General features: G+C 43.2%; 1 protein-coding gene across 2 annotated transcripts in view; it reads right to left on the bottom strand.

The window, feature by feature from the left end:
- The window catches only part of NOX4 (NADPH oxidase 4), a 699,867-nt gene that overhangs the window by 431,667 nt on the left and 241,734 nt on the right, over positions 1 to 26,466 (bottom strand). For both annotated transcript variants that reach the window (XM_085623140.1, XM_085623139.1), the window contains exon 9: positions 21,336 to 21,561. In XM_085623140.1, the coding sequence (XP_085479266.1) occupies positions 21,336 to 21,561 (226 nt within the window). The remainder of the gene's footprint in view (positions 1 to 21,335; positions 21,562 to 26,466) is intronic.

Raw genomic sequence — 26,466 nt, 5'->3', positions numbered from 1 at the left:
TCCTCAAAATCCTCCAGTGTGGCAAGGCTAAACGTTGCTGCCAGGCAGGACTCAACAAGGCAGTATACCTTTACAGAGCTGTCCCATTTATCCTAATTTCAAGTTGTCAAAGTGACAAACTTGATTTTTGTGCCTGCCCTATGTGCGCCCTCCCTCCCTCAGCAATTTGTGACAGTCCTGCAGGGATAGAAAAAACTACTAAATTACTATGTCCAAATGTTCTCAAACTGCAGGAAAGTTCTTCTGGTCAGTTGTTCACCCTTGAGGTCCTCAGAACTGGCTGCCAGGCACTAGAGCTTCGTCTAACAAATATAGTAGGAAGGTAGCCCCTAGTTTGATTTTAGGTCCAAGAGGAGGGGGGGGGGAAAGGTTTAGCATCATGGACGTCTGCCGATGAAACACCGATATTTTACAGCCACGTCTCACGTACGCAGATCGGACACTGCCAGGAGTTGGTTATACATGAAGGCCTGATTTGAACCGCATATGAAGGAATGATTTTTGGGCCCTTTTCACATATGAAGGAATGATCGAGGGGCACATATTCATGAAGATAAATGGTCCCTGGGTTTTATTATTCTCTCATGAGACATTAAGAAGAAGATTTCCTCGTTTTCCCTCATTGGCTCGCAGGATGGTATGAAGCCATGTGTTAGGACTGGACTAAGGACTTTCCAGATATCCCTGCTCCCCCCCCCCCCCCCATTTTTACATAATCTTTGCATAATTGAATCATTGGTCCTGATGAATGTGGTTTAAAGAATGTGTGTTCCACTGAAACGTACGTCGGCCTTTAATGTTTTAATCACACATAGGAATGTCTAATGGAAAATGTGGCTGAACCGTCACAGTGGAAATAGCTTTTAGGCCTGCAGTCAAAGTGAAGGTAAACTTCATAAAGAGACAGTGTGTTACTAGCATTGTTTGCTTACAGGCCCAAGGGTGAATTATTAATACAAAAATAGGCTTTCTAACATGCAAATGCACGTTTCCTTGCCATGTTTTACTACATTACCTTTTGAACTGGAGCCCAGCCAGTGCACAGTGGTGCTTCTGGCAGACATTTATTTTTCCCATATATGTGAGTTGCGTAAATAAACACCACAGTTCACATATAATATGTACCTTCCACACCCAGTGCAATTTCTACACTACCCATCATGCTCTTTAAGGAACGTTAAACAGACCAATTGTGGTGAAACCATTATCACAATACCATTTTATAAACTGAGCACAATCACTGAGCCGCTGAAAAGAAGCAGTGAGACATTGCACAGAATCCTAAGACCAGCAAAAAGGGATATCCTAACACATGTGAAAAATTAGGGTTGACCATGCAGAAAAGGGGGATTAGCAACAATGGGGTTAGCTAATACCGAACTGAAGATAGTTGTTTGATTATCCTCAAAAGTGTGAAGGCAGTGTCAGTTTTGCTGGGATTTCAACATTTAAAATGAAAGTAGCACAAAGGTTGGCACATATTGCACTGAGCTTTCTTTACAAGGAAAAAAGAGATGCATAGATGATTTAGGATTCCTATATTGGATAGCTACAAATATATTATTTAAACAGGAAAGGGTACATGATTGAATTTGTGAAACCTATGTGGTTAAATACAGCTTTCTAAAGTTTTATCTCTCAGCTGTTTTGAACACTTTTGACTGTATCTCCTTCATTTTCATGAATTGAGGAGATGGTGAAGGTGCTAAGTAGGCCCGGGCAAAATGTAATATATATGCTGTCATTAGTCAAGATTAATGAGTTAGTTGATTATGCAAAAACCCTGAAATTAAGCCACGTTCCCTACTTACGCTCCATTCATGGCTACAGAGCAGTGCTCGGGAATAAAGCGAATGACCAGAATGCAAGCAGCTATTGCTCATGCCACTTGTATTGTTCACGCTATATTTTTACCATGAAATTTGTCTTAACATCAAAAATTTACATGAGGATGCAATTCACACTAAACTATAGTGCTAAATAATGGATTTGTGCTTTATGTAATTACATGTAATTTCACAATAATTTGCAATAATAATACACTAATGCTGTGGTTGCCTGATAAACTGCTGTATTTAATTACAGAGAAGAACCAGCCTCTTTCTGGAGTAAAAACACAAGGCTAGATAGTTGAAAATGCTGCTTGCTAAAAGATGCAGGAAATTTTAGGCAGATGTTTTGCAACCCGTCTTTAATTTTGTGATGCACCTATTTACTAGTTGGTCATAGCAAATAATTTCCAGTATCAGGGGCCACAGGACAACTTGCCTAATGAATATTGACTATGCAGGTCTCTATCTGTGAACACTTTGAATTACCACAAGCCCAGGGATGGTGGAACAAGGGGGCAGGCTAGGGGTACCCTAACTCTTAAGCCTGGGGCCCATTTTTAAAAAAATGTTGCATCAAATTTGAAGCCAAATTTTTTATTTTAAAGTGCAGGCTCCCATGCAATGATTGAGACATATCTCGTGGGCCGACTCACAAGCTGAGTCCAGGGGAGCCCACTCCCGGGACATAGCGGTTTCCCAGCCCACACTGCTGCGGGCAGGGAAACCTGTGTTTGCTCTCACTTGGTGAGAGCATTTTTGAATTTTCTGCTAAGTGGGAGCAAACACTAAGTCCACTTCCAGCGGGCAGGAGCTTCAAAAATGCTTTATTTGATCTGAGTGTGGGCAGGGAAACAGATCAAAAGATTGCTCCCACCCACAGCGAGCATCATTTGGAGCTGCTCCATGCGAGCAGGAGCAATGCTGGCTCCCATGGAGCTGGCTTGGGCACTGGGGGCCTTGGAGCTCTCCAGCGGCCTCCATTGAGACTATGGTGTGTACCCTGGGTGGGCACCAGGGCGCCCAACTTTAACTGTCCAGGGCCATTGGGAATAGGGTCCTAGAGCAGAAACCTGCCAGGGGAGGGCCACACAAGCCCCCCTCCACTTTATTTTAAAAACTTGGCTTTCGGGGAAAGTGTCCCCAGAGCCATGCAAGGCTCAGGTATGGAGGCCACAAAGCCCCCCTCTCCTTTCTTCAAATAAGTTGTGCCAGGGAATGTTGTTCCCGGGTCTGATAATGGCTCAGGAGGGGGGCAGGTTGCCTCTCCCCCCTTTCTTTGAGTCAGTGCCCCGGGCTGCCTATCCCTAATATTTTCAATCACATAGACTACATTTTTGGTAAAATGACATTTAATGCACCTTCCATGAAACTTAAAGAAATAATATTGCACAATGCCTATGCATGGTCGTTATTTATGGACATTTTGTTAATTTACAGTTATTGGCATATTTAAGCAAGCCCTTAATCACATGTGCAATGTCATTGGATTTTCAAAGAATACAAACTTCTATCTGTATTGGTACATTTATCAGAGGAATACCGAAAAAGCATATATTTCTACATAGTTGTAAGTGAAGATTGTTGAAATGATTCACAAAATTGTCCATCCTCTCCATGTATTCTTTCAATACCCTATATATGAGAAGTCTGAACACTGTATAGTTTGCACATGCTCTTGGTCAATATTTAGGTCTTGCATACAGCAGTGCCTGCGCTGTCTCTTGCGAGACCTTTTTTCTACCAATTCCTGGCTTAGAGACTGCTTGTTGCTTGCCATTGATTGGCTTCATTGTCACTCTCATGTGCTTGCTTCTTATTGGTCAGCTGCCATAAGCTTCCTTCCTCTTTGTATGTTTGTCTGGAGCAACGGGGGCATTACTTGTACCCTTCCACTTCTTATTTTTTAGGCATTACCTTTTCCTTTATGATTAAGTACTCCATGAGAGTGTGTGTTTTTCTCCTGTCTCCCTTGTTTACGTCTCGCACTCCATATCCCTCCCACGTGCTGACCCTCTGCTGTCTGTCTGGTTGCCTACAGCCCCTCCTGTTCTCCGAAGTTGGTTTCCCACTCACTACACCTACATTGTTCATGTCCCCCATACTGGCCCTCCCTCCTCCGTTCATTTTCCCCACTCCACCTGACCTCCCTCCATTTTTCATGTTGACCTCTCACCCGGCCTCTCTCCATTGCATTTGTTGCTCCAAGCTGCTCGCCCTCCAGTGTCCATGTTGACCCCACCTGCTTTCCCTTCATTGTCCGTGCTGCACCAATCCACCCTCCCTCAGTTGTCTGTTTTGCCCTCAACCCACCATCCCCTTGTTCTCTGTATTGACGCCCCACGCACCCACCGCTTTGATGGCTGTGTTGCCTATCCATTTTCTGTGTTGACCCCACACTTGCACTCCCTCTGTTGTCCATGTCTCAACCCCCACCTGCCCTCCTTCTGTTGTCCATGTCTCAACCCCCACCTGCCCTATCTCTGTTGTCCATGTTAACAACAACCAATTCTCCCTCCATTGTCCATGGTGCCCCCACTCGGTTGACCGTGTTGCTCCTTCACCCACAATAACAACAAGCATTGGCATAGCCAGTAGGTCTCGCTTTTGGGACCTTATAAGTATTTAGTTTTGCAGCACAATATCCTTGGTGCAACAACATCAGCTGTTGCATGGCTAAACATTGTACCTTATAAGTGTTTAGCCATGCAACAGTTGATGTTGCACCAAGGATATTGTGCTGCATAACTAAACACTTATAAGATCCCAAAAGCGAGACCTAGTGGCAATGCCAATGCTTGTTTTAAATGGATTGACTCTCTGCCGGTTAATGTTATGTAGGCCTGTATAATGCTCTCTTGTAGCCTTAACTGATGGAATGAGCTTTGCATGTGTTGGTTAAACTGTTGTGCTTTCAAACATTTTGATAAGTGTGGGATAATGGGCTGCACATCGCTCAATTAATTTTAAGATATTTTAATTTATATACCATTTTATATTTGTTTTAGGTTGGTGTTCTGTGTTTTCTGTATTGATTTAATTAATTGCTATTTATTGTAGACTTTTATGATATTTGTAATTGCTTATGTCAATGAATTGAATAATGTGCAATATTTCTGTTAGAATCCATTTCTTAGAAATAAAGAGTCTGATCTGATTATACATGTGTGCATTCATATATATCAAACATATATTCCTGTTCTGCTGAGGCCACCCTCTTCACTGACTATAAAGATGGTTCTATATTTTGAATGAGGCCATACAAATTGCACAGAAAGGTATACTTTGCAAAAGTCTATGAAATTTGTTGCAGCGTCACAAAAGCTTGCAAACTTTGTCACATCACTATGAAAATCATGAAATGTGGGGAAATATATGTCATCAGCAAGTCTCGTAGTGGTTGCAGGCAGCAAAGAAGACACAGGCACAGACCAGGCTACGTGCAAGTAGCAGCTTTATAGGCAGGTAATTGAGTTGCATTACGCTAGGAGTCACAAGATGCGTGTGTTTTACGGTGAACGTGAAATATAATGACAGTGCAAACTGATTAACTGTAATTTTGCTGCAGAGCATGACATGCACAATCACGACAATGCCCCAAATCATGGATAGATATCCGATGCCGAAACGGCTGAGGTTCCGAGGACAGTGAAAGAAGTAAATAAATGAGTGGTGGCGCAGTGGGGGAATAAAAATGTGAAGGAGACGCGTGAACTAGCCTATGTTCGCATTAAAGTTTGACGAGCGTGGGAGCTAAACGCCATAAAGACGGTGAGATGCGAGTGAGATGTCAATGAAAGATAGGGCTTATGGCCTAATCACAGCGCAGTGCTGGTTAAGGGAATCCCAGAGGTAAAGCACAGTGGCGTGCATGGCCAGGCTAGCGCGCAATGTAACCCCACAAACTCGGCCCAAATGTATGTAGTCCAAACGGAAACCCCAACAGTAGACGGGGCAACTAGTGTGAAAACAGCTACGCAGGGGTGGAGAAAGTTAATACAACTGGACGCTAATTGTAACAAATTAAAGAAGTAAATAATTAAATCAAAAACGGGCACTGTGCAACAAGTTACCGTATAGTGAAAAAGATCTAAGAGTGCTTAATGATGTAATGCTATATACAGTGATTATATGCCAAATGCGACGAAAAGAAACACACAACAAGCACCAGAAAATGTCTACTGTCTGAGGAGGCATTGGCTTAGTCGGAAGTGAATTGCTCCTTGAAGAATTCACATCAGATGCTTCCGAAGTTAAGAATATCAAGCTAACGAGGAGGGAGGGGGAGAAGGGAGGGGGGTAGTGAGAGCAGACAGCAAGGTGGTGGAGGAGGCTTAATGAGCCATGACAGAAAGGCAGATGGCGGCTGCGGGCGTGCACGCTCACGTGCACTCAAGCTTTAGGCCACCAAAAGCCTCTGGTGGCACTTTTAAAAGCCACTTACTAAATGTCTCGAAGAGACAGCATGCGCTGTCTCAGGTGAGACCTAAAAAAGCACTATGACGCGGGCGCTGCGGGCTGATTCATATCACTTTCTTCTCACACCTTGCATAGTCTGTGCTGCCCTCCATGCCCATCCTGCCCCCCTCCATGTTGCCTCCCTTCCTGCCCTACCTCCCACAATATTAAAAGCGCGATGATGCGACCAGCGCTGGCCGTGTCATATTCCTCTATTTTCTTTTTACTTTCAGTCATGCTGCACTGCAGCCACGCTGCTGTGTGACATGGCTATAATACATTGACAAAGCCAATAGCTCTCACAGGAGAGATTGTCTCAATGTTTTTCCATCTTCGATATGTTGAGTTAAGATGTAGATAGTAGCTGAACAGTTTTACACTTTGTGCCCGTCTACACCTTTAAGTCAGATATTAGAAGGGGAAACCAATTTGACAATGTTTGTGACTACATAGAAGGTTATGACACTATGGGACCTTCATCTTATTTTTATTTCATTTCCCTGATCTTTCCGACACTCTTGTGCATATACCCTATTCAATGACTGCACAATTTGCACATTATTGTGGAGATGTACACACGGAGGACAAAGCTGCAGTCAGACTTTGTTAATCACTGCGACCTTACACATGTGAATGTATAAGGTTACTCTGCTGGGGAAAGATATTGTGAACAGTCCCATTCATGTGTTCATTCTGTTTTGCCAGGCCCATGTTTTGGGGAAGTCCATTTTTGCAACTTCAGGTCTCACCAACTTGTCCTTTTTCAATAAAGCATTTCTCTCTAAAGTCTTGTATTATTTGTTCACTTACCTGGTGATTTTCAATCACATTAGTGCACTTTCTCCCACCTTCTGCTGCAGTTGTTCCCTAAAGTTCGGGTGTATGACAGAGTGCATTGCAAATGTTTGACAAACACCCATTAATTTAAGAATGATTGGGTGTTAACTTAATTTGCATTGGTTTCCCTAATTCACTTCCCAGACTCTTCCTTGAGAAGACCCACTTGAGTAAATTAGTGCAAAATTCCATCTGAATGCTAGGCCCGTATGTGCAAAAATGATGCATGCACTCACAAGAAGTAATCAAATACACAAAAAATAACTGTGCATCATTGTCTGACATTTCACCTTGCTTTTGAGTACAGGCATGAGAGAAACAGAATTTAAAGGAATTTAGTGAAAGGCTTGTCCCCCTAGAAACGTACCCCGTTGGTGGCCTCCATTACACTGACCACCATCGACAACATCACTATGCCATCCTGGCCACTGTCTATGTCTCTGTTACTTACATTTCCATGTGACAGGTCAGGGGTCAGGCATCACCAAGGGAGGTCGAGGCAGTGGCCTTGTCGAAAGTATGATCATGTCGATATAATTAACGGGCTGGTTGATGTAGTGACCGTCGAGGTAGCAACACACAACCATTGTGGGATGTTGTTTACAGGAACACAAATCTAATGCCCGTATGCGGAAGTGACGAGAAAGGTCTAAAAATTACATCTCTTGTTAGTGGATCCTTCCTCTAAGAGAAAGCTTCTATCTGCTGTGGCACCCAGAGGTAATCCGGTTTGCAGTGTGCTTCAAAAGAATATTAAATGTAGAGCTGCTTGTTGCGGTTTTCACACAGGTTTTGTCACAGCAATAATCATTTTCCTCGGATAATAAACATGGATGGAAATGACGCACTCTTTCAAGATGGCCTCGGGTCTGTCAAAACCTTGTATTTAGCATGGGATTAATTAGCAAACAGGCAGAGAAAAAGAACAGAAGCATTAATCATTCGCATAAATATTGCATTTGTTCTCCTGCTACATTAGTACTTGCAGGGGCGCAACTAGACTTGAACTTCGGGGGAGGGGGTAATAGTTCAAGCCACAGTGGTGGGTCAACCACTTCACGCAATGGGGGCGGCGCATCCTCAGAGCCAGTATGAGAACACACATTAACAAATCCAACAGATTTGCCTTTCATGTTCTAACACATGCAAACAGCATTTATGCATGCCTGTTTTTTCTTTATGGCCAGTTCTATTGGCTTTGCCCACACTTTACCCCCCCCCCCCGAGACATTTAGCACCGCTGGAACTTCGAGTGTCCACCAGACCTGCGAGCATCCGATGGCTGCAGGATGGTACCAAGCGAGTCCTGTGTCTGGTCTTCATGTCTGACACACAGAAATGAAAACACTGATGCCTTTTTGGAAATGTAACTTTTCTTACTAAAAGCAACATAAGGCACATCAATTATAAATAAATCCTTCCAAGGAACAAGATTTTTGTGGGAGGATCTCCCAATGAGCACAGAAGCAAACTTATATGAATCCCATTAATGATGTGGAGCATGTTCTGGGATCAATACAATTATCAGAGGCTTATATCTATCTGTCACAAAATGAAGAGCTCAAAAGGCAGGGGCATTCACAAAGCAGAATAAGTGGAATATCTGTTCACAAATGTAACAAGCATTGACATAGCCAATAGGTCTCGTTTTTGGGACCTTATAAGTATTTAGGTATGCAGCACAATATCCTTAGTGCAACAACACCAACTTTTGCATGGCTAAACACTTATAAGGTCCCAAAAGCAAGACCTTTATAAGGTCCCAAAAGCAAGACCTATTGGCTATGCCAATGCTTGTTAGAACTGCTGGTGCTGAGCACCGGCAAGACCCAGCCCACTTAACGCCCTGGCTACAGCACGCACATTCCTGCCCTTTTCTTTTGGCACATGGCAGCACATCAGGAAGGCTAGCTGTGCTGCCATGCATCAAAATATTGTAGGGGGAACAGTCGGGGTACATTCAAAACTCTCATGGCTGCCCAGATACATTTGCAAGTAGCTCACCCAGTCACTTTTCTGTGCATTCTGGGATTTGTAGTAATGTTGGTTATATTATAAATTCAGGACCGCAATTCCTAAAAGGCAAAGGCAAAATGTGGACTGGGTCATCTACTCGGCATGGACCTGGGGAAAGTGAGCGCTCTGTACAGTGAGAGAGCCGGCCTGGAAACAGTGGGGTCAGAGTTCATAGGGGTGACGCTGGGACCACTAAAGTGTGTTTGAAGAGTTGGCAGAAGAGGGGACGTGGGGGACTGGCTTCCCTTATCTAGGCCTTAATTGAACCCGTGCTATACCCCATAATTGCACACACGTTAAATATGAGTTCAGGTTATGTGCTATGGTCAGTAGGCGTCCGACTGCAGTGGGCACTGGTGGCTATGGGGCCAATGGTAGTCATATATCTCTCCCTACTAGCCTATAGTGCTGCTTGCAGTCCAGCATCGTGCAGCGCTAGATCCCGGCGCTGGTGGACTTTTCGAAGTCGTGCATTGATATCTGGGCCGAATAACAGTGACAAATGTCTTCTCGGTGTAAACATTGTCGTGAAGTTGCAATAGCGTTGATGCTCTCTCTGTGGTCCGCCCAACGCGTGACACGGTTTTCAGAACTCAATGAGAAAATGTATAAAAAATAATCTGTTGAAATCCATGTATATACACTTCTACAGCATCTTCGCAACCTACAGCTACAGAAATAACCAAGTTTAATATATATGCACAAAACAGTAGCCTGTAAAATTACGTGTGGGTGTGAGCACCAGAAGATGCGTGTGTGCCCCCCAGCCGAAGCACTCACCAGCCTGCATACTGGAAGCTATGCAATAGAGCTCTGGGCGTCATATAACACCGACCTTTCATGTGGCAGACGTCACAAACTCATCTGTTAATCATTGCTGGGTGTTATTGGGAGACCGCTTTTGTATAGCGCCTCGCTACGTAGTTTTCCAATTCTAAGCGCTGTGAAACCGGTCCTGGTGATACTATGCATTGGTATAGTATTTACCGACTCCTCAGGGATGGAAGGTTGAGGTGGGCGTGCCAGCATTCCATATAGTTTCTTGCGGTAGCGGCAGACGGCAGAGGTGAGCGTTTAACACACTGAGCCATGGAGTCGGCCAGGACCCAAGCTAACGCAAGCAGCGCGGATACAATCTCAAGTAAATGCATTCGGTCCCTTTGCAGCAGGTGGCCCCTAAGATGACTGTGTGCTGGTCGTTGGTGGTGGGGTATTCACTGGTAAAAGTTAAAGCCCCAGCCCGCTCACTCATCGCCCGTCTCAGGGTCACACATTCGGGGTCCCTTTCCACCAATGTACCGGTGCATGGCTGAATCCTGCTGAGCAGAAGGTCAGAATACTCGAAAAGTAACAACAAATAAAGCCGCCACCCGAGCAACCACAGACAGAATCACGAGACTACATATAAACAACCGCCCAAAGATGCGCAGCCCACAAGAGTAATCAACACCAGCTAACGATCACAAGCCCACCGAACCACAGTGCAGTCCTACGAACCACAGGCCGCATACACACACCCTGCAGAAACAACCTTCGCACACACGGCACATACAACTTCAAGCACACACCAAAAAACAGCGTAGACAGTAGCACAGGTCCAGAAAAACACCAGCAAACACAGGACCAAAGAAGCATGGAGCACACAGCTCACAGAAGCACAGCCGACGTACGCAGGAGTCCAGAAAAATAGAAGAAAAGAGCACAAAACAATACACAGAAACACAACAGAAAAACAAGCGGAAACAAGAGTCCTAAGAAGCACAAGCCACATAAGCACAGTACAAACAAGAGCTTACTGAAAGAAAAAAAACACACAAGAACAAACGACAAGCATGGGCCGCGCGGCAGTAAAAGTAACGCAGCGCGGCCGTAAAAGCGAAAGTCATCGCGATCGCGATCACTCTGAAAGTGAAAGTGATCATGATGACGCGCTATGCACATGAGAGCGTGTCTGTATGAGTTTTTTTACTAAGAGCGAACAGTTGCCTCCAGAGGGGACAAACAAAAGGTACATAATTAACCAATGTAGTGATATACTCAGTTTACTGATCTCGGAAGGCCAGAATGCTTAGTCGACTTTGCTGAGATTTGACCTTGTGAGCCATGCATTACTGCATGTTTCAGCGCTGAGCGATTAAATCGGCGAGTTATCCTTAAAAGAACAATGTCAGGTTCTGACGCCCCACATTATAATAGCACCAAGGTGCTCGCACCAGCATGCACAAACCATCAAAGGTTGTTCCGTCGGCATACAAACCTGAGCTGTTTTTCACGCAACGCACCAAGTCGGGTGCCGAGATTGCTTCAAAAGTAAAGAATTGTCTATTTCTTTACTTTTGAAGCAATCTCAGCACCTGACTTTAGCCTAAGATGTTTAAGCTAAAGCACGGGTGCCGCCATTTCTACAGAGCAGTAATAAACAAATGCTACCGCGGGCCACAGCTTCCAGTGCATGTGCGCGAGTGGTGCGCGCGCAGCAGTAATCAAGCTATATGGCGCCTCTGCTCAAGCGCGCGCCCGCGCACATGCATTGCAAGCTGTGGCCGGCGGTAGCATTTTTTGACGCCCTTACTTTAAGTCTCGCCAGACTAGCGCAAGCGCTGGGTCAGGCGAGACCTAAAAACGGGTATTTGTTGATAATTATACAGCACCAACCTAGCTGGTTAGCACCAGAGCACCATACATTATGGGAAGTGATCTTAAATAGGGGCTTATATCTTTGAATTACACACATTTGCACTAGCATCTTACAAATTTAGTTTAGGTACAGTGAGATTAAGCGATTTGCCCAGAACTGCAGTTTTCAGTCAAGTACCAATCTGGATTCAAACCCAGATCCCCAAGTGTCAAGGTTCTAAAGTGTTCAAAATATTATGTTGGAGGTTGGTTAAAGCGGCATAAAGTGCCAGCACTGGCATCGCCCACTGACAAGGTGACATTTAGACTTTTGATGAAGAAGGGAGCAAAAGGAATTGGTGAAATGTGCTGTATAATTTGTCTTAGCATTATTGGTGAGCTGCTTGTTCACACATCACTCACTATGCCATCTCCCATTTCACACTCCTCTTTTCTTTGATGTCTCAGACACATTCTCTTCTCATTTCTTTCTTCTCTTTTCCCTCCATTTTCTTGCAGACTTTCACTTTCTTCTTTTCCGCTACTCTCTATCTTGTTCCTCAATCCCTTCCATCAATCCTAACTCTCTTTCACTCTCATCCTCCTCCACACCTTCTCACTTTCTATCATAGACTTAATTTGGTCAGTGAACTGACTCTCAATGTATACCAGGAAATCAGCTCTAGTTCAGTGCAATAAATTAACTTTCTGTAAATGAGCTCAGCCATATATTTATCTGACCTATGCTCTTTCTGTGCTTGGACTTTGTTCTAGCTGGACAGGGGTTCAGCACTACGTATGCAGGGACTCAGCTGTATCTGTGTTCCAGGTCAGCTCTACAAAAATACAAGACCCTGTTTATGACAGAGACTCACTCTTTCTGAATGTGCAGAAACTAATTTTATCAGTGCAGGAACTCATTTATGTCTACTCGATGTTTATCCCTATCTTGAGATGAGTATTCAACTTTAGTATTAGGTTCTTCTCCTTAATAAAATGTGCTTCTCAAACCCAAGCAGTTCTAACCCTTCGAATGGTACATTGTGCAGGAACACACTAGACGTGTGATGGTTTGCATCGCAGTTGAACCTCTCATCTATATTTACCTCATCTTTTATTCAACTCTCTACTGTACACTCTCTTCCTCCTCTGCCTTCTTCACCATCCAGGCGTTTTTTGCAATGTGTCTTGACAGTCATTCCTTTTAGGTACATTTGATATTCTTTTTGGCCTACATTTATAGTGAGGACATTTAGAAAGAGCATGGAAGTAGAGGCAGTGGGATGGAGCCAACGGTAAATAAAAAAGAAGGCAAAAGTGAAATGTAAGAAGTGGGTAGCAACAGATGGAGTAAAAATGAAAAGGGAGATGACGCAGCAGGAGAAGAGAGAGCGGCATGGTGAGAGAGGAGAACAACTACATGGATACAAGGTAGGATGAACAGTGCTAAGGCTGGGGTGATGGCCTAAAGTTGACGTAATAGTCAAAATACACTGCAGCGCAGGGTGAGAAAAAAGCGGACTTTGGCAGAAAAGCAAAAGCAACTAGTAAATGTGTTAAGTTTTAAGTTGTTATTTCTCAGCACCAAGCTCAAACTTTAAAATCCACTCTTCATGTCATCATTAAAAAAGGCAAAGTACCTAGACTGTATCACAGCAGCAGGTGGGTTAACCCACAGGACAACACTTGCTGGTTTGAAATAGGCATAGAGTTGTAGAAGGTGAAGCAGACAACTGATTGCAAAAATGGATCCGCTTGAGGAACAGCAGCATGGCTGGGAAGCCTATCTACATTTAAAGTGAGCCTTTGAAACGTACATGTCTCAATCCTCTTTCTCCCTTCATCTCAACGTTTTCCAAGCAAAAGCGATCACTTGCAGGAATAGGAAAGATAACTAAGAGGTAGAGCCTACAAATTGCTGAGCTGTGTGGGGCTGAAGCAGAAAGCATCAGTAGGCGCAGTGCCAGGTTCTGTACAGGCACAGTGCCAAGCTGATCCACCTATTTAGTCAGTCAGTCAGTCAGTCAGTCAGTCAAAAAGCTTTTAATATCGGTAAAAAACCATAAAACGACATAAATACAAATTTACAATAAAAAAAAGAGCACAATTAGAGCTAAAAACATATATATTTAAAAGAATCATACTTTGTATTCCTAACACATGAGAGATTCATATCGAAGATAGAGGATGATCATAGGATTTCATTAGATACATTAAATATGCACAGCGCTCCTAAAGGGCAATCCCAAACTATGAAATATATAGACAACATGAGTTACAGTGTTTGAGCTACTGCAGAAACAGTAGTTTGAGGACTTTCAGATTTTCATTTTTTGCACCTCGTGTACCATATAGACAAAAGAAATCTAGCAGTCGCAAACACTATTAGGGGGGTGGTATCATATTTGAGAAATCTAAATGCCTCCCTATAGTCCTTAAGCCCCCTGGACTTGCAAAGTTGAATGATCCATTTGGCTCTTGCCTTACCATAGAAGGGGCAAAAGAGCAGGACATGCACATCTGTCTCTCTACTACACGCACAACCTGGGCAGGAACTCGTGGAATGTAATGCATTTGACCACTTATATGTTACGTCCCTAAGAGGCAATGAACCATATCTAAACTGTATATATGATTTCTTGGCCAAGGAAGGCTGGATATCATCCAAGAATTTCTCAAAAAAAGGATGGGCTTTGATATTCAAAAAGGTATCAGTCAGCCTACCCGTGGAAGAATTTGTTATTATATATTCCATGCGGTAGCGCTTAAGGGCCGTGCTCAGAGATTTTTTGGAGTACAGGGCACAGGTCTCCTCAGGGGATGACCACATATCCCCCCTACCTAAAACATGAAAAAGTTGCTTGATGTGATTTAGCCATTGAATTTTCCCCTTACTCCCCCTGGACATAAGATCCCCTAAATCCTCCCTGTAGCTGGAGAGCTCAGGGGTCGACCATAAGTGTCTCCAATATAGGAGGGGGCGATATGCAACCAACTCCTGCATAGGAGCCAAGCCCAAATCCAACCGAAGGGGTGCCAGGGGCGTACTCATAGGGAGTCTCAGTAGACGCCTGATAAAACTATTCTCAGTGCGAGATAAAGGGGCAACACTGACGTGACCCCATAACTCTGCACTGTAGAGTGCTCCCCCTCTCGCCTGGGGTTTATAGATTTCCATGGGCGGACTCAACAGCTTAGAAGAGGTATCATTAAATACCTTTAGGATACCACCAGTTGATTGTGCCAACTTCAAGTTAGCCTTAACCATATGGGATCCCCAATCCATTCGATCATTTAATGTAATCCCCAGGTAATCGAAGGTGGTTACTTGGTCCAGAGCAGTTCCATCCAGGTGAGGGAGGGGACAATTGGCTAAGTTGGTGTTATAGGCCATGAAATTAGTTTTAGAGAGATTAATCTCCAAGTTCCTCAGTCTACAAAAGGAGCAAAAAGCCTCTAATGTGCGCTGAATACCTGTGGATGATTTTGACAATAGAAGGGTATCATCAGCGAACATTAGGGCGGGTAACTTCCGCCCCGCTAAACTTGGAGAATCCAGATCTGTTGCTCCATATAGATGGTCTATCAACCCGTTTAGGAAGAGCGAGAAGAGCATGGGGGCCAGAACGCACCCCTGCCTTACTCCCTTTTCCACCGGGAACGGAGCTGATAGTTCCCCACACCTCCCGAATCTCACCCTTGTGTATGTACCTTGGTGCATACGTTTAAATAGATGGCACAGGTAGGCCGGAACACCCATCTCCAACAGGAGTTTGTCCCTTTCGACCAGGTCAAATGCGGACCGTAGGTCCACAAAAATCAAATACAGACTACCTGCCCCAATAGTGACCGTCTTCCAGTAGACCAACTGTAATCTGAATAGTTGGTCTATGGTGGATACTTTTGCACGGAAGCCCGCTTGAAGGGAGGTTAGGATGTGATGTTCGTCCATCCAGGTCTGCAACCTAGACAAAAGAAAGCGGGCAAATAATTTCTGGTGGACGTCAATCAAACTAATGGGGCGGTAGTTGGCCAGGTCGAGAGGGGAAGCTTTTTTGTGGATTGGGATAATTTCAGCTCCCAGCCAAGTAGTAGGGATCTCCAAGCCCTGAAGAATGGCGTTCAAATAAACCCAAATGTAGGGATCCCAGACCTTTTGTTTACTAAGATATCGGTCGCCCAGGATCCTATCGAGGCCTGGGGCTTTCCCTAAAGACAAACTTTTAAGGGCCGCCTGGACTTCAAGGAGAGAGCAGGGTGGGAAGGCAAGGCACGGGCCTCCAGGTGTGCTGGTACACATGTGCTTGTTGGAATCACTGGAACTACTCGGGATGCAGGGTTACTAAGACAACAAAGAGGTTTGAAGTGGTCCAGCCAGACCTCTTCACTAAGGTTAGGTGTAATGGCCGACATCCCTTCAGCCGACCCCACTTGGACAAGGTTCCAAAAGGACCTAAAGTCACGAGCTTCCAGAGCTGCTTTGATACTTTCCCACCTTAAGGCCTCCCACTCTAGCCTAGCCTCCTTTATCAAGGTTTTGTAGGTTTCCCTGGCATTTCTAATACTTGACTGGGACCCCGATTTTACCTCCTTGAGCAAGATATTTTTAGCCAGCCTACAGTTTTTATTAGACCAGTGATTACGCTTATTCACCCTTTACCTTTTAATATTAGTAGTATAAAAATAACCGATCAGGGAGCCAAAAAGCTTCTTGTGAATGCACTGCAATCCCTGTAGATAGAGATGGGAGCGATCGCCATTAGAACTCAAGAGGTGAAGAACCTCTGTTAGGGACTGTACGACATAAAAATATAACTCCGCTAACTTGTTGGGTGCTATTTAGTCTAATATGGGACTGTCCACTAAAACACAGTAGGAGGCAGGCACAAAAGGGCCTTCTGTGAAGAAAACTATGAGAGATTAGCACCCAGTAGTCTTCGACAAAGGCATAGGGAACATTGCTCCTCATTTGTGTCCTCTCTGTAGCATACATATCCTGCTCTAGCCAAACTCAGCCACAGAGCAAGTATGAGGCAGAAGAATACAATAGCAGGCGGCTTTGCACCACTGCCTGACTATTTACTGTTAGAGTAACTGTGTGGCATGCTGTCATTGTCAAGCCATCACCCTGAAGCCAATACTGCATGACAGGCTCAAAAGTAACATCAGTCCTTGAGCCTTAGCTCACATTCCTTCTGGGATAGAACAGGAAGCCAGGGATATTTAACTCAGAGAATCTGGACTGTTGCCTGTGTGAGCAATTTTGTAAAAGACCCTGCACCAACTAATAAGTAGTGCCACTGGAATTATGTAATTCTGTGGCCACAACCTTTTTTGCAACATTATGGATTTGCATTGGCCACATATTACAGAGTTTAGCAGAAAAATGTGTTTCCAGATCGAATGGATCAAAAGATACTGAGAATGCAGCGCCATGTGTTGATGCATAGTGGAAAGCCTTATGCAAAGGTTGACTGGCCACCATTACTTGCTTTTTCCTGCATTCGGGTGTTAAACTAACACTAGTGAAATCTAACTTTAACCCAGATGCAAAAACAACACGATATTATGAATTAATATCACAAAATATGCCACATTACACAGCATAGTATCACTATTCTTGCTGAATAATTTAGTCAACCCTGCTGCATAATTTCAGTGGCCTGTTTATAAGAGCTGCTGCCATCCACCAGCAAACACTGAAACAACGTTCTTCCCACAACCATATTTGCCAAAACCACTTTACAGGTTCCTATTTTTTAGCCACTACTTTGATTTTTTAGAAGAAAAACCATAAGCCCCCTCCACCTCAATAGACTGGAAGAAGTGATGCTATTGATAGAAAAGTCTGGACTATTTGGTGGACCCTGACTCACTGTAAACCCTTTTAAAAAGAAAGAACATTCTCCCTATTATTGCGTTTATACAGTGCTTTGTATGGCTCCTCGTGGGTAATAAGCGCTATTTATAAATGCAATTGCTTGCAATACGATTTGTCATTTTCTGCCTTGCGTTCTTATGAATTCAAAGGGTATCTATCAGTCAAGATGGTCAAGGGGCAGAGATCACCTTTTAAGTGCAGACTGTCTCTACCTCATCCCAGGGCAATCATTAGCTCTCCATTAAATCAATAGTGAAGGCTCAAAAACATTGTCCTGCCCAGTGAGAGCTCCCATCATGAGGTCTGCACCTCCGGGTGTTGTGTATCACCAGTTACCTTAGAAAACATTCCGAGGCAAGAGACGCTAAACCTGTCTTTTTAAAGAACATTAAGTGCCTTCTCCGACGCGGCTTCCCGAGCAGTGCTCTGGCTTTACCTCAGGCATGTGCCCTCGAAGATACCAGTCCAGGCTATGACCAACCACTGGGGGTGGAGGGGGAGTGCTTTGACAGTGGAGATCTGCAAATCAATAGGGCGGTCCCCACAGGTCACATCCTGCAAGGCATACTATATCAAGTGCAGGAACAGCTTGATGCACGCTTTGGGCAGCTCAAGGCTGAGAGCTGATGAAAGGGAAAGTATACTTCTTTCAAAGTGAGAATTTCCCCCACTACCCTTCAGTCTTTTACCACTTTCCATGCATAGGAAACAACATAGGGCTTGAACATACCATCTTTTGGAGGTCGGGTGTTTGAGGGCGACCAAGCTCGCATTGATGAATGATGAATCCGACCAGTGATAGATAAAGTATTTGTCACTGGCTAAATGGTGGCGAATCACTCTTTTTAACCCGTAGGGAAGATTTAAGAAGGAAGGTTGCTCACAACAGAAGCGATGCATTCAGATGAAACTACGCTGCAGACAAGGGAGGAATTCTGCTAGCATGGAGGGAGCTGCACAGAGCATGCAAAAAGATTTTAAATGATAGTCAAAAAATTCACAGAAAGATGGAATTGCACATCTCCAACTAAAAACTAGGAGCAAAGTATATATAGTTTTAGTGGGTGCAGTAGAGATGGCAAAATCAGAGTCCCCAAGATCAATAATTATCAATTCATCCATAAGGAAATTTGGCATTAGATTGTGCCCCTCTACAGAGCAAGCATTGGCAAACCTAACACGCCTGCTTTTAAGGTGCCAATGCATGTGAAGACACGTATTAATAAATACTGTTGGAAAAAAAATGCACAGCATGTCCACATGCGATTTATCACATTACAGCCAGCCCTACTGTCTTTGTCTCTGCTGGGGAAAAGTATGGGCCATCTAGTTCACATGCCCTCTAAAAAAGATGTTAGCGTTTCAATTTTACAAAATGAGGTCCATCATGTTGATCAACGCTTAAACTATTGGCATCTCAATCTATATGATGGACCGGCTTCAAAAGGCTTGTTTTAAAAAATCTGCGCATACATATATACCACAGAAAAAATTGAATGAAGCTCTGCAAAATGATGTGCTCATGAACAAAACGAATTGTCCATCCACGGTACGGCTAAGCATGAACTGCACGGAGAATACGCCGCAAAGCTCTGCAGTCCCTCCCTCCCCTATGGACACCATGCCCCAAGCTCCCTTTCCACACACGAGTCATGAAATAATGAAGGATTAGTGCAGAAAGGTAATACATTTCATAAAAGTGGCGACAAGAACAGGGGCTGGAGTACTGAATGTTCTACCTGTAAATTAGGGCTATACAGATTTCCCCAGGGGGTGAGATGGAGAGCCCGTGGTCTACAACTTCTTGGTGTCTTCCCCCCCCCCCCCCCCCCCAGATACCTAGCAGTAATGGTAGGCTAGAACAGATTGGACGTGCAGACAGCCCTCTTCCTGCACGCAGGGCCACTTTGTGAATGAGGCCAGTGCTCAGGATCTGTGCTCAATGTATCTAAAACCTCCTGCAGATGTGTGATTTACGATTAAATACCGGAAACCTCCCCATTATGCACACAAAAGGAAACACAATACACGCCAAGGAGCACAATACAACGTGCCCAGCTGCAGACAGACGCATAGAATATCTGCAACAGTCGCTGCGAAGAGGCGAACGTAAAACAATAAATAAAAAAGATTCTTTATGGTGTAAAATATTTGAATGTCCTATTTGAAAATATCACATTATTGCAAAACATTTAATACACAAACTGGGTTTTTCCGAATCGCATATTTATGTTTTGTTTACTTTATGTGTTCAAAGGAGGCCTCCACACAAACTTCTACACTCACAAATGCCAACTGTCAAGCCTTCCTGTACTGTTTTTGAGAGTGTGCTGTTGCAAGCTGGAACCCATTTGCTCCTGTGCTCTTCCAATCCTGTCTATCAGAGATCTCAAGAGAAGCAGCATTTAACTAGCCTTCCAATGCTTTGCATCACATTTGTTTTTACAAAATATTGAAATCAAAAACATCATTTGATGTTCGGAACTTAATTTCTCCATTATTAATTGTATTACATTTTTCTTTACAATCCATTCTGAAACATGCGTAGGCTGGGGCAACCAGAGTAGCTAACAGACTCCACGGATGGGTGCTTTTGTGTTTCCTTGACACTGTTGATGGGTCGCAGGTGGCAGCATACTCCTTTCTCAGGTGCTATGTACTTCCATTAACTCTCTATTACATTATTTATCGCTTAACATGACATAGTTACATTAAAGGACACCTGAAATAAATGTCAGGCTCTCATTTAAACACTGTAGGTATGTTTACGGATGGACCACCGTAGAGGCTGTGTGTTTTCCATAAAAGTGGTTCTTGTCTGTATCGGGGAGCTGCCACACGGGAAAAAGTCCACGGCAACAGGTCCACCATGCCATGGCTGCATAAGAGAACTGCAATCATGAATGTGCTGTATATGTAATCCCAAAATGGGAGGAAATTCCCAGTATCCATACAAAAAATGTCCCGGAAGTGCATGTCAGGGACATTTTGAGGGTCTTCTGTTCAAGACATTCCAGCCTTGCACAGAAGGGATAGCAATAGAAACACCATTTCAAGTGGCAAGAAATAGCACGGAAAATGGCGGCAGTACCATTTCAATTGGCACCCAAGCCATCAGAAAAAAATTACCCATGGTTGTGCCAGCAACGACGCCACCATATAACTTCCCCAGTTCAATCAATGAATAAGGGGAATGAAGAGGTTGTCTGGCAGGATATGCACCATTCGTGTGCCTATAACCCAGTGTGGAAAACAGTCTAAATCAGTCCATTTTATCTAAAAAATGCATAATACACCCAGGATGTTTAAATCATAAATCATTTAATAAAATAAAGGAAATCCCAAAAACTGGCCTAAGTATTTTGCAAATGCTGAGTAAAAACACAAATGTATTCAAGTATCCAGAACTGTGCAATTTTATGTGCATAGAAATAAATGGTTGCTTCGGCTCCATCTCTGCAAGGATGCCTTTATGTGAAATGTTCTGGTCATTGCCTTCCACACTGGAGTAATCAGAATTGGTGCACATAGTTAGCTGTCCCTTCTACAACTATGAGTCCACAATGCCTGATTATGGGATCAATCAGGTGCTTCACTGCTGGCACCACCCATGACAGATACCAGATACTGCTAAGCTTTAGAATTAGTTCTAGCCTTCTACTTTAACTAAAATAAATACAATAAAAAGTGGCACATACCTCTGGGAAATGAGGTTTGAACACAGGATCCTCAGTGCATACTTTTCCAAAGGTATTTTGTGCAAATGATTGCTGGGCTGGAAAGTTTTGCTGGACTGTCTCAAGTGAAAAAGCAGAAGGTTCTCCAGCAAATCCTGGAACATGGATGTCACCCTGGGCAGATTTGTTTAGGTGGAAACAACCAGGGGGATGTCCCTCTAAATTACTTTGGTACTTAAGAACTCCTCTGGAAAAGAAGGAAAAAACAGCAGTAAACACTTGATCTCATGCAGGGTTTGGTCACACGAAAGCAAACATTTGCCAGAGAAAGTAGCATGATGTCACATCCAGTTTCATTAAATCTGTCAAAAGGGAGGGACTAGTAAAACCAGCTTATTGAAAGTTCAAAGTTAAAGGACGAGCTTTTATGGATAAGCTCGCCATCCGGTGTACAGACAAAATACTTTGTTTTATCCAATTCTTGATGTCTAAAAATCGACAACAATAGAAATTCCAGAACATTAATTTTTTTGATGATGTCTGTGTGAGTTTTGAGACCTATTCTGACATAATACATCAGATATCCTCTCTAAACCTGTTCCAAAGAAAACCAAGACTGCAGTTATTCTATAATCTTTAACATTTGGAAAAAGTCCAACAAATCCAAAGGAAAGTGATTGAAGTGGCTAGACCAACCTGAACTCAAGGGAGTTAGATCATTTCGTACTTATCCCTAATGAACTCCATTGGCTTCAAGTGCCAGAAAGTATTACATTTAAAACACATATGTATTGGTTACAAAGCTTTCCAAGGAACCGCATCAAGCTGTGTGTTGAGATGTGACCTTCATGACATTCCCCACTACATCTTCCCATCTAGCCGTGCCACCCTATTTAAAACTCACTTACAAGATGGATGAAGGCAAAACCTTAAAGCTAAACAATCTTTGACTACGTCATACACTGAATATTCACCGGACAGCACAATCCAGTATGGCATAAATCAAGAAAGCCCAGATAATATTCATTTTACAGGATACCTTTAACACATCTACAGATATCCACAGGTGCAAGACTGATAAGTAAACTAACTAACTAACTAACATTTCCCAGCCATGGCTGAAAATTTCTTTGAAACCCACACCAAAATTGCGTCCAGATCAGGCATAAAAAAAACAATGCAGGTTTCCTCAACAAAGTTAACACATTTAGTGTATGGAGAGCAAGGCGCACTGATGATGGAGAACAAACTCCAGTGTCATTTTAATTTAAGAAAAGCAGAATATAAGCAGTGATATACCGAAACACAATGCTAAATAATATCTGTATGAATTCTGAATGAGCACGAATTTATGGGCATGTTTAATAGTCAAATAATCTATGTATTTTTTGGTGTTTGTGTAGAACTTGAGATTTCTTTTTAAATGAACATAAACAAAAGCAATACTACAGACCACAAATATATAACACAAAGGAAATGGATCTAGAGTTGAGGAAAAACACAGGGATGCTGAGATTTGCATGTAGCACTAGCTTGTACAATGGCAACAGCATATCCATTCAAAAGCAGTCAAGATTACAATCCTAATTTTCAAAGTAATGGAGTAATTTTCAATTTATCGCTGATAATTAAAATAGGGCTCAGTTAGGACTTTACCCAAGAGCGTAGCAAGAATTAAACAAGGTGAGTAATGGAAAGGGGCTCAAATCCATGACAAAAAGCAAATTGTGCACTAACTGTTAATCCCAAAATTGCTGTCAGCAGCACCTTACATTTGTGAAGTTATTGATTGTGTAAAACAAGCTTGTAATTACTTTGAAGATACTGCATATCTAAACGAGCCATCGTATTTGGAGAAGAGGGGAACTGGAAATGTTGCTACCACAACAAACAACACTCGGTCAGTGACAAAGAACACTTGGAGCATGTTGGAGCTGATTCCTAAAAAAAATATTCCCTGCTTCCCCAGCCAATAACAGCCCTCTAAATGTCCACGTTATTAAATCCCTAGGGCTATGCTGCTCCTTGACAATGCTCTACATTTCAGTGGCCTCTCCTCCTGTGGAGACATAAATATACCAAACAATCTTGGAGGATCATTCAAAGGGAAGTGGAGAAGATTGAATAAAGTTTTATGGAATTTTGTCTGGAGTGGCATGTTTGAATATGCAGAGTGAACAAGAAGTTGTTCCACTAATTACATTAAGAGGAAAAGGGCCTATCCGATCCTGAGAGGCCATAGAGAATTGCTTTGAGAAGGGCCACTCCTAGGATTTCTCTCTCACCAAAAGTGTCTTTCTGTATTCTGTATTGGGTGGACAAGAGACATGGAAGAAAAATGACAGAAATGGAAAGGCCCAAGGTCAAGTGATATAAACATTTTAAAACTCATTGACAAAATTTGAACAACGTTGGACCTGTTAAAGACCTCTATTGGCATTTCCTTTGTTTAAGACATATTATCGAATATTATCATGAAAGGACATGCTGTGTTTTGCAACTGTTGCATCGCAAAATAAACTAGAATCTGAATGAATGTTTGCTCAAGTTGATTACTTATACAAATAGCAACATTATGCTCACTACTTTGAGAATTGAGTCACATATTGAATATGAGGTCATTGAAGAAATATGGAACTCAATGAGATTTATCAGTAAGCATTCTTTTGCTTTGACGTAGTCTTTTGCTATATCATTCCACCACTAATGCTGAAAGTGCTTCCAGTAGTCATCATCATGGAACTGTATTCGGCTTTTCATAAAACAATCAAAGTGTACAAATCTCAAATATAATACAATTGTTTGTAACTCTCTTATGCTAAATTCACTTACTTTTGATCATGAAGTTCTATAATAGAGTTAGCAGCATAGCAGTAAAAATGGGATAAAACAGAATTAAAAATAAATACAAACTCCAGAAAAAACAATTACACAACCCACGTAAAGCTATAATCTCATTAAGAGATAAAATGCAATGTACCTACAAACAATACACACATGTCCTAGTCACTGATTGCTTTTCATGGTAAGATTGAACACTGGGTGGGCAGTCAAGTCAACCATCACGTACTAGCATACCAAACATATTTACCCCCTTATCTACTTGTGTCACAAACTTCAGGTGCCTGTATTGAACATTCAATAAAAAACAGCTTACAGCAAAAACAATTGGGTCTGAGGTATCGTTTTTTAGCATCCTGTAAGCTACTTGATGCTGCCTGACTGACATAGTCAGACATATTGGTTGCATCCATTCCCTTCGAAGGAAGTAGTATTTGGTACAAAAAAATAAAATGTTTTCCTCAGACGCCAGGGTCAAGCCGCATGCAGGACACATAACCGAGTCTAGATCATTGGCTCAGTAGCTAAAGGACCTTAATGGTAAGCAGCCGAAGCGGAACCTCACATATAAGCTTTTCGCTAATGGCGGCAAAATCAAATCTAGAAAGGGCTTGAACTTAGGACTTGACTTGAAGCATAAAATCTAGGTAGCTAGGCATTCTGAGATCGCACTCGTAGCATTCTGATCTGACACATACACCCAATACTTCGCTTTTACGGTAGCCAGTTCTTTTCTACCCCTCTCTGGCCTGTCACTCAAACTGGTCATTCTCAGCAGCCTACACTAGGTTGCAACATGCTGAAGCCACATGATTTTTTCTTAGCACTGCACATCGTTAGCAGATCCCTCAATGACTCGTGGTAATCAGTTAACTCAGGCATAGTCCACAGCCGCAACCAATACATGAGGGGTTTTAGTGAAGCAACGTCCCCAATTCTTTTGATCTCAAGAACGATAAACAAAGGGATCAGTGGAGTGCTGGTGGGTACACAAAGAAGAGATCCTACCCAAGTATTCTCACACACCGTCAGTCTAGGAGTATCAGCATGACCCCAGATCTCAGCTCCGTAGAGCGCAGCGTTTTGAGCTTTGGCACAGTAGACTTCTAGTACGGGGGTTATTGACTGCCTCTGGGTCTGCTTATGGTATCGCGATATGGATTTTGACTTGTGACATAAAGTGAGATAACTTTTATAAAGTTGTGATTCCCATTCTTGCAAATCAGTCAACCTGAACCCCAGGTAATCAAAGCGCTTTACCCGCTTGAGGGGTTTGTCTGCAATTTTAACTGCCCGTGTTCTAACCTTACCCAGGGCCGGACTGGGAACCAAAACCGGCCCTGGCAACGTGCTCGGCCGGCCCCTCCGGGGCTTGGGGGTGCCGCCGAGCTCTTTGCCAGGGCCGGTTTTCGACCGATTTTGTTACAGGGCCGATTTTGCAGCTATGCTGCAAAAACGGCCCTGTAACAAAAACGGCTCCTAGGGGCCAAAAACCGGCCCCCACCCGTGCGGCACACCGGGGGATTGCCCGGTGCCCGCTACGGCCAGTCTGGCCCTGACCTTACCCTTCCCAAAGACCATGAATTTTGTCTTATCTATGTTTAATTCCAGGCCCCTAGATGCACAGAAAGCCAGGAATTTATCTAGTAGATTCTGGAGGCCTGTTGGGGTCTTTGAAATAAGTAGGGAATCATCTGCGACCCGCAAAATCAGCATTTTCTTTCTGTTTAAGACGGGGGAATCACTTCTGCACTCCATAAGTTCACTGGACACCTCTTTAATGTACAAGGAAAATAAAGTAGGGGCGACAACACACCCCTAGCGCACCCCACGATAAATGGGAATCTTACTAGTTAGTTCACCCCATTTTCCTCACCGAACCTGGGAGTAATTATACTCAAACGTTCTCGCTACCACGTTGGCGGGAATTCCCAAACCTAGTAAGACGTTCCAGAGGGTCTTACGGAGCACGAGATCAAAGGCTGCTCTAAGGTCAACAAATAGCACCTATAATTTTAGTTTTTTTAACAGCATGTATTTCCAGGTAAGTAATGTAAACCTGAAAACTTGATCACAAGTGCTTGTTCTGGCCCGAAATCCCACCTGGTAGGTGGAAAGATCTCATTGTCTTGCATCCAGGCTTGCAATTTGTCTAAGACTTGCCTTGCAAAGATTTTCTGCACATTGTCAATTAAACTAATCAGCCTAGAATTTGAAGGAACTAAGGAGTCTCCTTTCTTGTATATAGCAATTATCTCTGCCCCTCTCCATTTCTCCGGAATTCCACCCCAGCTGCTATTATATTTGACAG

The sequence above is a fragment of the Triturus cristatus genome, chromosome 8 (assembly GCF_964204655.1).
Source record: "Triturus cristatus chromosome 8, aTriCri1.1, whole genome shotgun sequence".
NCBI lineage: Eukaryota > Metazoa > Chordata > Amphibia > Caudata > Salamandridae > Triturus > Triturus cristatus.
This window is presented reverse-complemented; position numbering and strand designations above follow the sequence as displayed.